Raw genomic sequence first — 12,418 nt, 5'->3', positions numbered from 1 at the left:
TAACCCTCATTGTAACATTCCATACAGGCAAGCTACTTCCTTTGCTGTCTTTTCATTAATTTTATAGTCATTAGAATACTCATCAATCTGGTCTTTTAGTGCTATACTACCTATCAGGGGAGCACGTATTAGGAGTTTTTGAATCCAAATCAAAGAGGGCTAAAACCTAATAAAATATTGAGCACTTTCAAATAGTGAACAACCATTTTATTCATTATTATTACAGAATGATGTTCACATCCTAGTATTCACAGTATTACCAAGTTTCTATTATTACATTGTATGTTATGATAAGTTGTTTGAGAAAAGCACAGACTTGTCATTAGGAATAAAGAAGCAGTTTGCTCACATGCTCAAACACCTTTAATGAGTGTGAATGGTAACCAATTTAGCCAGAAAGGTCTGGCTTTCTGAGTGACATAGCCTGCTCTGCTACCTAACTACCATCTTTCATACCTGCTGTGTCTGCTGGGATATGATTTATCACCTTTTTCTGTTTTTCTTATTGTGAACAATTGGTGATTTAGAATATTTGAAATCTGTTCAAGAAAGAAATATTTGTGCTTGCAAGTAGCGACATTTTGACTTGAAGACCGTATTGAATGAGGCAATACTACTTTCATTTCGTGTCATTTATTGATGCCCTTAAAGGAGCACTGACATCAAATTTACGCATGTCAAGATATTTGCATCCACGAGTAGTTATCTACCCCCTAGTAGCGATTCGCGACCGAAAATGCAACTGAGGGACGAATAGCTACAGTGAAACCTCGGTGATACGAATCTCACGGGACCACCAAAAATATTCGTATCATCCGAAATTCGTATCTCCAGAAAGCATGGAAAATTAGCATGCGACAAAAGAAAGCTGGCGTACATTTTCATTTATTGTTTGTCAGGGCTGCGGCAACGTCAGGAAGAATCCTGAATGATTGCCTGTTAAGTTTCTAGATGTCGGAAATCATACCAGCACTCGTAAATATACGGCCCGTACGTGCGCATTTAATTAATGAACCAGGTGCGCTGTGACCCGCGACACTCGGAGGCCGTGACGCGTCTCTGAAGGTTTATGCTGACCGTAAGAAAAGTGTTTTCCTTACACCGTGATTCTGACGATTTGGCGGTGTGGCGTGCATGCCCACGCTTGCGTTTACGCGCTCGCATGTGCTGGCGCGTCCTCCGCGACAGCGCGGACAGCACCTCTTCGAACCTGGGTGGTCTCGAACGTTCGTATCAAACTTCGCTAGGTGAAAATCGGTTCGCAACAACCGTACTCCATTACATTGAGGCCAATGGGCCTTGGCCGGGACCAACGAAAATTTCGTATCACCCCGAAATTCGTATGAGCTGTGATCGTATCACCGAGGTTCCACTGTATCTGTTTTATTGATTTATATCGCCAGTATCTAGCACGATTCAAAACGGCTTGCAAGCCCGCCATTTTTTAGCGCTGGCAGCGCTCCCTCGCGGTCAACTCCAGACTGTGCCCCAGTTTACCACTTGTCCACAGAAAGGAGTGACGTGAGGATCAGCTGCTCAGCTAACATTTCGTCTGCTAGGCGTGCACGTTCAGTCATGCCTTGTCACCAGCGTCGCCATCAAAAGTATCGACTTGTGTTGATGACGACATTCTGCAACTTAGAATCACCACGATACGCGACGTCGCGAATCATTTTCGCTTCGACCCTTTGCAAATCAGCGATTCAGAAATGGACGCCATTCCAAGCAGCAACGAGGAGGTGCCTGGGGACGCACGCTTGGGCCATACTCGCTGGTGTGTCTCAATTAGCTATATCAGAGAATTTTAGCGTGCACGGCATTCCGCTATATATGCAAAGGGGTCTATGGAATATCGGCATAGCGAATGCACACCAGTGGAGAAATAGAATGCGATAGGTTTCTACAATAACAATGCTGTGCTTGCCAGGTTCTTCTTTGCGCCGTCAGATGGCCCCACCTATCTGGCCTCTCACGGTTACGGCTGCACCGGTATTACGCTAGCGCAAGGAACTCCACGGACGAACTAACATTCACTGTTAACGCTACATGCGTGTTACTTGTTAGTGATGTTATTTATCTATAGGCTACTCCACTTTGATAGCTTGTGGTCGTGTTGGTGTGTACCGTACGTGTAATGAAACGCCACGCACTTTCCGCTTTTTCCGCGCCTCAACGAGCAGGCCCGCACTACACAGCGGTTCCCCGACATGCTGGCACGTAGTCGCTCCGATTGATTGCACTCGAGCTTTGGAGCACACAACAAATTAGTCGATGCGACGCGATGAATCGCAAGCACGGATCGGGACAGCAAGGAGAGCCACTGGCTGAGAGTGAGAGCATCGCCTGGCGTCGGCACCACAATAAATACACTCAGATCGGCGACATCACTGTTACTAGCGTATCGTCACTCAGGATGGTATTTGCGGAATGTATCACACCTTACACGTAGCACTAGTGTCGATGTCGCAACGTGATCAATCTTTCGTTGAGCTTTTGCATGCTGTTTGCCCTCGAAATAAAATTACTTCCACACGACGCACACCATTCAAATTTGGCCAAGAAGACCTAAGCATACCGAGCAATCGAATGAATGGCACATCTAGACTTTAAAATTTGATGTCAGTGCTCCTTTAAGGCCAGTGGCATTACAGAGCTGAGTGAGTAAAAGAAAAATACAAGTAAAAGCAGTCAAGAAATGCAGCAAAGAAATAAAGATACAAGTTGTTCGGCTCTTAATTATACAGTATTAGCTAGTGTTGTTTTAAAAAGTTGATAATCTTCAGTGGTGGCGATGCTTCCGGGAAGGCGGTTTCACTCCTGTGACATGTGTAGAATAAAACTCTATGGTTACAGTAATCAGCACGACGGGAAACAATTCCAACTTTGTGGGAGTGGTCAATGCGAACAGAATGGAAGGACGAGTTATAGATTAGTTCATTACGAAGATGACTTATGGAAGTAAAGTAAATTTTGTGAAACAGGCAGAGTCGATTAAGGTAATGGCGAGAAGCAAGTGACGGTAGACTGAGAGTTTCATGGAGGAGTCATGGAGGAGGTACTAGCAGTTTGGTTTTAGTTGTGGAGAATGAATCGAGTAGAGTTATTTTGAACAAGTTCAAGTGAATCAAGTAGCTTGATAGAGCTCGGGTCCCATACAGTGGAGGCCTACTCAAGTTTAGAGCGGATTAATGTTTTGTTAAGGAGCAAGTTTAGTGTATGCAGGGGCAAAAGATAAATTATGTCAAAGGTGTTCGAGCATTTGGTTAGCGTAGTTTATTATACGGTTAACATGAAGGGCATCATAAAACAGCACACACATACACAAATACAAAAGAAGAAGCTACGAACCGATGATACGAGTGCTGACTATCAACCTGCTTTATTATGAAGTTCTACCAACATACCCAAATAGCTACTTTGTTTAATATGAAGGGAACAAGTTAAATCTGATGTGGTGTGTACTCCAACGTAGCGGTAAGATGTTACTGACTCAAGGACGGTGTTAAGTTGGTATGCTGGTGGACGAGACACAGTATGGGATACACATAGGACTTTGTATTTATTACTGTTCGCTGTCATTAACCAGTCATTACACCAGTCAGAAATAGCGTTAAGATCAGTTTGGAATGTGGTAATGTTTTGGTCGTTAATAATTTCACAGAGCACAACACAGTCATCTGCAAACAAATAAATGTTAGAAGTAACACGTTGGGGTAGGTCATTGATGTAGATTAAGAAAAGAAGAGGCCCCAAAACCAAACCTTGAGGCACTCCAGAATCAACTGAGCTAGTAGGTGAAGTATGATCGTTATAAGTATTAAACGGAGACGGTTACAAAGGAAATGTTCTAGCCATCTCAGGATTTTTGGACTAAGGCTTAGTTGCGCTAGCTTTCAGAGAAGCAGCTTGCAGCAAACTTTGTCAAATGCCTTTGCAAAATCCAAGAAAATACAGTCGGCGAGCGAGCGACAGTCAAGGATTAGATGAAGCTTATGGGTAAATGCAATTAGTAGTTGTGTTTCACAAGAGGGTGTTTTTCGGAAGCCGTGTTGTGCGTGTGAAAAAAACAAGCTTGAGACAAGAAAATGAAAAATTTGAGAGTAAAGAATGTGCTTAAGATTTTGGACAGGATACTGGTTAATGATATTGGGTGGTAGTTGTATGGAGAAGCGCTGTTACCTGATTTATGGATTGGAACTACCCTCCCAGTTCTTCAGTCAGGAATTTCACCTGTATCAATGGTCTGTTGAAAGATTAGTAACAAAAAGAGTGACGAGCATCCCTTTATACCCTTAAGAAACTTCGCATTAATAAGATTGACACCTGGACTTGTAAAAACATTCAAAGACTATTATTTTTTCAATACCACGACTGTCAATAACAATGTCATCCATGGATAAATAATTGTGAAAGGATGGATTAGGTAAAAATGAGCAGTGTAGATGACAAGGATGTTGCAAAATATGTTGTTAAGGATGGTTTGACATTCAGAATCAGCGATAGACTCCACCAGAATCACTCAGTGTCACTGATGATGTTGATAAAGGATTAATAACGCACCAGAATTTTTTAGTGCTATCACGGAGCATAGATGGTAGTGTGGTTTGCATGATGTAACTTTTAGCTTGTTTAGTGCCGCAACATAAGTTCTGTTAGTTGATTTATATGTTGCCCAACGGTCTTTTGAGAGAGTTAGTTTAGCCATATGATATCATCCTTTCTTTTGGTTGGATAATCTGCGCAAGTACGCGTTACGAGGTTGTTTATGATCAGAAGTCTTCATGCTGTTCGGTACATGTTTTGCAATTAGTTCATGGACCTTTGTTTTAAATATGTTCCAGTTAGTATTTACGCTTCGATTTGAAAAATCAATCTTATAATCTAGAAAATTGGCTAAATTGTTGTTGATTACTTCGAAGTTAGCTCTGCTGTAATCGTGAATGGTTTTTGTGGTACGACCCATTTTAGCTTTGGCAATGCTAATTTCAAATGCTAATAGTAAATGGTCAATTAGACCAGGCAAACAAGATATGGACGACACTTGGCCTGGACATGTGGCTAAAATTAGGTCTAAGGTATTCGCACTAAGATTCAGCGACCTGGTAGGTTTTGTGACAAGTTGACTGAAAGAAAAAGTTGAACAAAGACCTAGGAAGTCACTGCTCTGGGATGAAAAGGGGCTTAAAGGGACAGTAAAGGCAAATAACAATTTATGTCAGAGTGAAAGCTCAATGTATGACAACTTCTAAAACGGCAATATTATCAACAGCAGTGCCCTACTTACCGAGAAATTAAGCTAAATGTATCACATGATGAGTGCCACGAGTGGGACATTTTCGAAGTGATCCCGATGACGTATGAGAGTGCCTACAATAAACCACTAGTAATCAAACTAGCTACAATAAAAAAGGAACCTTCCGTGCATCAAGAGACGTAATAAAATGCTGCTTGTTCATTTCTGTTTGATTCATGGAAAAAAGAACCTCTTTGGCGTTGCCATGGGGAACGGCGTGCGTGGTTCAAAGGCTCCGTTTTCGCCGAACTGCGCTTCACCCAGTGCCCTGCTTCGCTCACGCGGTTGCGTCTCAGTGGTAGTTTCGGTATTGCGTACTGCTGCGTGTGTTTTGCGCGCTCGTGAAAGTCGCTCTGACAGAAAGTTCGACAAAATTACGCATGCAACGATGCCAGCACTACGAGCCCTCAGCAGTCGCTGAATTGGAGCCCAGCGTCGCGAGTCAATGTCTTGTTGTGAAGTTCTCCGTCCACATCCATTGCGGCGATTGCGGCAAGCTTCGATGGCTTCGATGGCCGTTGTTGGTGCTGTGGGTCCCGCTACTTTCGCTCTGCTGCTACTAGTGGCGGCGGCCGCGCAGTAAAGGCGGGCAACGTTGGGCATGGCGGCAGTGACGTATGAAAGTCTGATTTCAGGCGGGGGGTTTGAAGTGCGCTAACGCGATGCCTGACCAATAAACGTGATTTTATTTCAAAATAAGCACTTCCTTGGCATAAAAGTAGCACTACGAGGTTTCTGGATCGCTATTTCAACAATCAACGTCGACTTAATATTTATCTTTAGTGTCCCTTTAACACAGGCACTTGTGATGACCATGAGATGTTAGCAAAGTTTAAGTCACCTAGAAGAAATATTGGTGCAGTAGAGTGGTGTGTTTATGCTGTGTTAAGGGCATCATGAAGCTCGGAGACAAAGGTAGAAGAGTAGGAAGAGGGGCGGTCATATACACCAAAAATAAGTTGTTAGTGTCCTAGTTTTGCGCATGTCCACATGGATTCAAAATCGGTTTTAACGTGAATAGGGTAAGAAGGAATGGACTCAGCTATCGCAATTAGGAAAAATGGTCAATGGTTTCACTGCTCATGTGTCCTCGTTTCAGCCCTGAAGATCACAATGATGTATCGCATTCCACAAGTGACTGGGAAGCTAAGCATGACTGCTTCGTGAAGGTGTTAGACGTGATGTAAGTTTTCTTTAATTATTGGTTTCTCACGCGTAATTGCGTAATTAAACCCCGAGTGCCAAATGTAGTAACATGCCTCATACACTGTGTTGGTTGGGGCAAAATAGCAGGACATAAATGTAGAAAAGTGTAGCACACAAAGATAAATGCAGTGTTCAAAATTCTTCTCTTGCATTATGTTGCTTTGTATTAGACAGCCATCAACTCTGTAAGCATGGTGTAAGGCCTTAAAGTGGCCCTGCAACACCTTCCCAAGTAATCGTCAAGCGACCTCATTGTTGGAGTTTGTTGCATCATGAATCTCTTGTCGAAAAGGTCTTTCAAATCCGTCAGGTATAAACAGTAGCTTCAGGTAGTTTATCACAGGCTCCGTTCACTTACTCTATTTTTTCAACCTGATGAGCATGGGAAAAACAAGGGGGCAAGAAGTTCGCCATTAGCCAGTAACATCATGGCCTTCAGCATTTTGTTTTCTTTTTCTTGTTTTTTTCCCCTTGTATGTGTTGGCCGCCACTTCTGGTTCACGCCAGTTTGGGGTCTGAACCGGAGAACTTTAACACCTGCTTTCCTTGCTGCATTCTGTGTGAAGCCTCATGCACATACATTATGACTGCAGTGCTGAAATGAGGCCCCTTGTGCTTAGTCCTGTCCTTGTGTTCTAATAACATACGAACCAGCTCAGTACAGTGCACTTCTTCATCCCTATCTAATGCTTTTTCTTTTCTTTTTTGGTGTATTTTCAGAACAATTAAAGGGGTCATGAAAAGAAAATGGAGATGCCCGGTTGTAATTTTCACTGCTTCAATAGGCATCGGGCATGCTGATTTCTAAACATTTCAGTGCAAAATTCAGTCTATATTTAATAATGTACGTTTGAAATCCTAGCGTTCATGCGCTCCTAAAACGACAAAGCGGTACTGCACGTTTGAAATCCTAGCCTTCATGCTAGGATTTAGATTTAGTAATAGATTTAGATGAAAGCTAGGAAGTAAAAGAATAATACAATAACTTTTTTAGCTCACAGTACTTCTCAAAGCCCAAAAGCCGACTCCGTTTTAACCACGGTGTAAGAATATGAGAGGTGTCTCGACGGTGCCCGCTCCAGCATACCAGTATAGCGTGCGCGTCTAGCAGTTTTCGACAGATGGCACGCCCTTCTGGGAGACATCGGTTCAGCGTGATCCATGTGGCAGTGCATACTCATTTTGTATAGCTATAAGATCACCTTTGTATATATTAGCGCGTCATGTACCCAGTTTTTCATAGTTTTTTTGGGGGGCAGAAAAGAACCAGTATTTCTCCCGACACGACTTGCACCTGGTTATGCCACGCGGCACAAAACATTTTTTGCTCATCATGGTTTGAAGAAACAATTCATGCCGCAGGAAGCCTTTGAAAAGCAACACACACACTCAAAGCACAGAAGTACTCACAACTGCATCCGACGTGCACAAACGATAGCCTCCCCTGAACATACAGTGCCATCCCTCGGAGCATGGGCAAAACGAAAGGTACTATAGTCAGTGCGTTCTCATAATAATATCTGGGGTTTAACGTCCCAAAACCACGATATGATTATGAGAGACGCCATAGTGGAAGGCTCCGGAAATTTCGACCACCTGGGGTTCTTTAACGTGCACCTAAATCTAATTACATGGGCCTCAGACATTTTCGCCTCCATTGAAAATGCAGCCGCCGCGGCCGGAATTCGATCCCGCGAGTCAATGCGTTCTCAGCACAGGGAAGCGCCGCCATTGAAGGACCTCTCATATTCCTCCACCGTGGTTCTAACATGCGACGTGGCAGCTTGGGAAGGTCGCCCATTAAAAATTGCAAGGTGTGTGCGCGTGATGTCGTTAAGACGCCACAGTCGAAGCGGCATGATGCTCCGAACCTCGGTCAACTATGGCTCAACAGGCCTCGCTGCGTCACTATGTTTTGTCGACGAAAGAAATTTTTGATTGGCTAACTAGATGGTGTGAGCTGTAGAATTGAGTGGAACGCGCTAGGAAATCATATTTGTGCTTTTATAGTTATTTCATCAATCCCAACAATGAAATGAATCAAGGTATATTGTTGAATGGACAGCCAGGATTCTAAATTCACACTCCATTCAAAATTTTTGGGAACATTTCATGGCCCCTTTAAGGCTGCATATTGATGTTGATGGTGTTGCTCTGCCTCTTATATTTTAGTGCAGTTTACAGGCTTTGTATCTTCATTTTGTTGCATATGTAGTGTGAACTATGAAGACTGGCGCCTGCCGCTTGGCCAGCTTTTGCAGCCCCTGCCTTTTCCAGATGAGTGAGTGTTTTTTTGCCTTGTTGTACAAAGCTCGCTCTACGTTTATGTTCTTTGTTTCCTTTTGTTTTGATTTTTACCTCTGTAGTAATCCCAATCTTGAACACAGATTTACAAAAAACAAAAACTGTAACTTTCTCCTTTTCTCTTCAACAGTGCTTTTGCCTGCCAGCGGTTCACTCTGTGAGTACCAAGTTGTTTTTTTTTTACCCATTCTTGTAGCTTTATGACATGGGTTGTAGTTATATAATCCCACTTTTGTAATTTGAGTTCTATTTTCTTGTGTACAAACTGTAAGTTTCTTATCGTGGCACATTCCAATTACTGCAAGTCTGTGCCCAAAAGGACCTCCACTTTTTATCATGCAATTGAAACTTTATTATTGAATGTGTCCATATCCATAACATTTTCCTTGTAAAGTGTAAAAAGTTTTTAAAAAAGGCATGGGCATTGCAACATTGACAACAGAAATTTTAATGATAGCATAATGCACATTCTGCTCGGAATGGGTGCAGCTTTATCAGCAATAAAAATTAAGTGTTCCTTCTTTGTGTATGTGATTGTGCTATTAAAAAGATATTACCCCCATAAATACCAGTTCGGTACAGGTTCTGCCCTCTCCGATTTCGCTCTGGTTGAGTTCTGGTTCCGAGAAATAAAAATGTTAGCAGTTCTAGAACCGGTCTGGCACAGCAACTTTACCATGCCGTATGGTGACACGCTGCACAATGCCATTGACGTGTACTAATGACACAGTGCAAGTTTTGTTAGATGAAAGAAGGAATGTGCTCATGGGAGACAGTGATAAATGTTCTTACATAGATATAATTGTAGTTGATTGTTGTATAGCTACAGCAGGCATGCCCATAAACACGGCCATCGTAAGCAGTGGGGTCAAAAGTGTGTGCAGCCAGAAGTGCTGCCCTTCGGTGTGCCCAGCCTTGCACTTCCTCTTTCCAGTGTTTTTTGTTCTAATCTTTGGGCTAATCTTTGGAAGGTAATCTTTGGGACCAAAGATTGCAAAACGAAATTGATTTTTAAGAAATGTTATTTTTGGATTCTGCCACTACTGCATAACCACACCAATTTTCATGTGTCTTAGATCATTATTTTAACCATCGCAGCGTTTTATATCACATCAGCGAGCAGTGAAGTTTAGTTTTTTGCTATTTTGTGAGTTTCATTTTTTGTAATCTTACAATATTCTGACGAGCTTTTCTCAGCTTTGGCACACTGAATTTTGATCATTTTTTTGTTGTGCTGAAAAGCTGAGGGTTTAGAGAGTGTGAAAGGGTGTCAACTATTACCTTGGGAAGTTACCAATGTTTAGAAAGGGTAAAATAAGAAAAGTACTTTCTCTCAATCATTTAAATTAGAACATTAAAACTTCATGGCTTTTCTTCTAGGAAAGCTGTAATCATAAAATTACACTTGTTGCATTCTTTGACATGTATAGAATCCAATGAGGTTTAATTCAACAAGATGTGTGCAACCAGTTTAATAAAAATGTAATCAAGTGATGTTTTCATTAATGATAATTTTAAAATTGCATAGTATACATAAAAAAGAGTTCATATTTGATATCAGCTTGTGTAAATACATAAGCACTTATGTTTTCATTATCCTAGCCTAAATAATGCAACACTTCATGTGTAAAAACTTCTAGGAAGACTGTTGAAGTGTTGAGTACAGATCATTCGTATGAATTCAGTGCGTTTTGGGACGTTAAACCCCAGATATTATTATTATTAGTATGAATTCAGTGCACAATGAGCAAAATCAACTGTTCAATAAATCCAAAACATACATAAAAAGCGAACACTCCGCTTACTACCAGCCTGATAGCTGGCCACTGCTCAGTCCACATTTTCTGATCACTTTCTAGCTGGCAGCATACAGGCTGCTTATATAGGTTCACTCATGGAGTGCACACCTTAACGCACAGCATGTGGCAGTGTATTGCCATCGCATAGATTTCTCAAGCATTACTTTTTAGGCATACTGGTATTCACTTTTTAAATGCAAAATTCTATGCTAGCTTATTTGGATAATTTGGATTTTGCTATTACCCTTATTAAGGTATTAACTCTGTAAACTTGAACTTCACTTTATTCGTCCGTGATGCAAATATGCATCATAGATATGCATCAGTTATGGAGGTATGAATAGGTAACTATTTAACATTTAAGTGCAGGCTTTTTGCAGCTTCCAACGTGGACCGAGACAGATTTGGCGCATGTAGCGCATTTGTTCATTACTGTCTTGTAGAGGCAACAGCTTGAGCTAAGATAGTGCTGCAGCTTAAATCGTCAGGTATCGGGACTCACACAGGAATGTTTAGTTGTTGATGGAATGGCCAATGCTTGTCACCTGGATGCAGGGGCCTGGAGCCTATAGTGGAATGTCTTGGCACGGACCCACGATGTGAGGTGCACAGTGTGGTATTGGGTGCACGTGACGGAAAGGATGGCTGGCTGCAGCTGTACAGCCCAGGTAGTCCTGCCTGCCAGGACGGTGGTGCCCTCTGGAGTCAGCTGCTGGGCACCTTGGTGGGATGCGGGTGTGGCCGACGGCGTGCCTTTTTGGGACCGCTGGCAAAGTGGCTTGATGCTCTGCGCGAGCGTGCCCTGGCTGGTGACACTGCCTGCCAGATGACACTATGTGCCATGTTAGAACTGGGTGCCCTCGAGTCGCCAGAGGCACGGCTGCAGGCTGGTGCTGCCCTCCAGAGCTCACCTCACTATGGAGCACTCTGCGTACGCCAGGGCCAGGCACGCCAGCTCCAGCAAAAAGGTGGCCCCACAAAGCTTACGCTGCCTGCACGCTCCACGGCAAGTAACTCTGCAATTTGACCACTTAAAGCCAACTAACATATGCAGCACACTCTTAAAGGGACACTGAAGAGCAAAACGATTTTTCTCGCATTATTAAAGTAGTCTTCCACGATACCAAAAACACCACGCTTGCTGCGAGAAGACACTTAATAAGCGAGAAAACACGCAAAAAGAAAATACAGGTGGCGACGCCACCTTGGAATTCCCGCACCATTTGCCGTGATGTCACATATTTTTGACAGCGCCTGCTTGGCCCTACGTGGTTCCTAATCAGTTAAATCGAAGTACATTGTCCTCTGAGGGGGTCAGAGACTTGACATAACGAGTTTGTGGAAATTTCGTCGAGCCAGTGGCGCCAAAATACGTTTAAATGCTCTTTGAAATCTTTTACGTGATGAATTACAAAGTTCGGCGTGAAATTAAAAAATGAAACTTTGAACTTGGTTTTCTCCTCTAATAATAAAGCTATGGTGGTGAAATAAACTACACAAGAGTTCTGTGAGCACACTTTATCAATCTAAACCAATTCATTGTTTCTCTTTAGTGTCCCTTTAAAGAATTGCTTTGGCAGATATGTTGCTCCCATTAGGCATACAGTGATTGCAGATCTGGTTGCAAATCTTATGCCACTTTTATGACACTTGAGTTTTGTGAGTTTTGAAAAACACTGAAGCTAAGTGAGTTGACAGTATGCAAGAGTAACACTAAATTGGTCATGTCATATGCCACTCCCACCTGTAACAACTTCTTTTTGCTACCACTTTCACTTTTTGCAACCACTTTCACTCGATCTGAGTCTGAGTGAGT

General features: G+C 42.5%; 1 protein-coding gene across 1 annotated transcript in view; it reads left to right on the top strand.

Annotated features, from left to right (window-relative positions):
* LOC119376477 (C-Maf-inducing protein) overlaps window positions 1–12,418 on the top strand; it is a 52,983-nt gene that overhangs the window by 27,821 nt on the left and 12,744 nt on the right. The window contains exons 9-12 of the mRNA XM_037646291.2: window positions 6,393–6,476; window positions 8,715–8,780; window positions 8,934–8,960; window positions 11,158–11,608. Of these exons, the coding sequence (XP_037502219.1) occupies window positions 6,393–6,476; window positions 8,715–8,780; window positions 8,934–8,960; window positions 11,158–11,608 (628 nt within the window). The remainder of the gene's footprint in view (window positions 1–6,392; window positions 6,477–8,714; window positions 8,781–8,933; window positions 8,961–11,157; window positions 11,609–12,418) is intronic.

The sequence above is a fragment of the Rhipicephalus sanguineus genome, chromosome 1 (assembly GCF_013339695.2).
Source record: "Rhipicephalus sanguineus isolate Rsan-2018 chromosome 1, BIME_Rsan_1.4, whole genome shotgun sequence".
NCBI classification, from domain to species: Eukaryota; Metazoa; Arthropoda; class Arachnida; order Ixodida; family Ixodidae; genus Rhipicephalus; species Rhipicephalus sanguineus.
The sequence above is the reverse complement of the archived record's forward strand: the minus strand, read 5'-3'. Positions and strand labels throughout refer to the sequence as shown.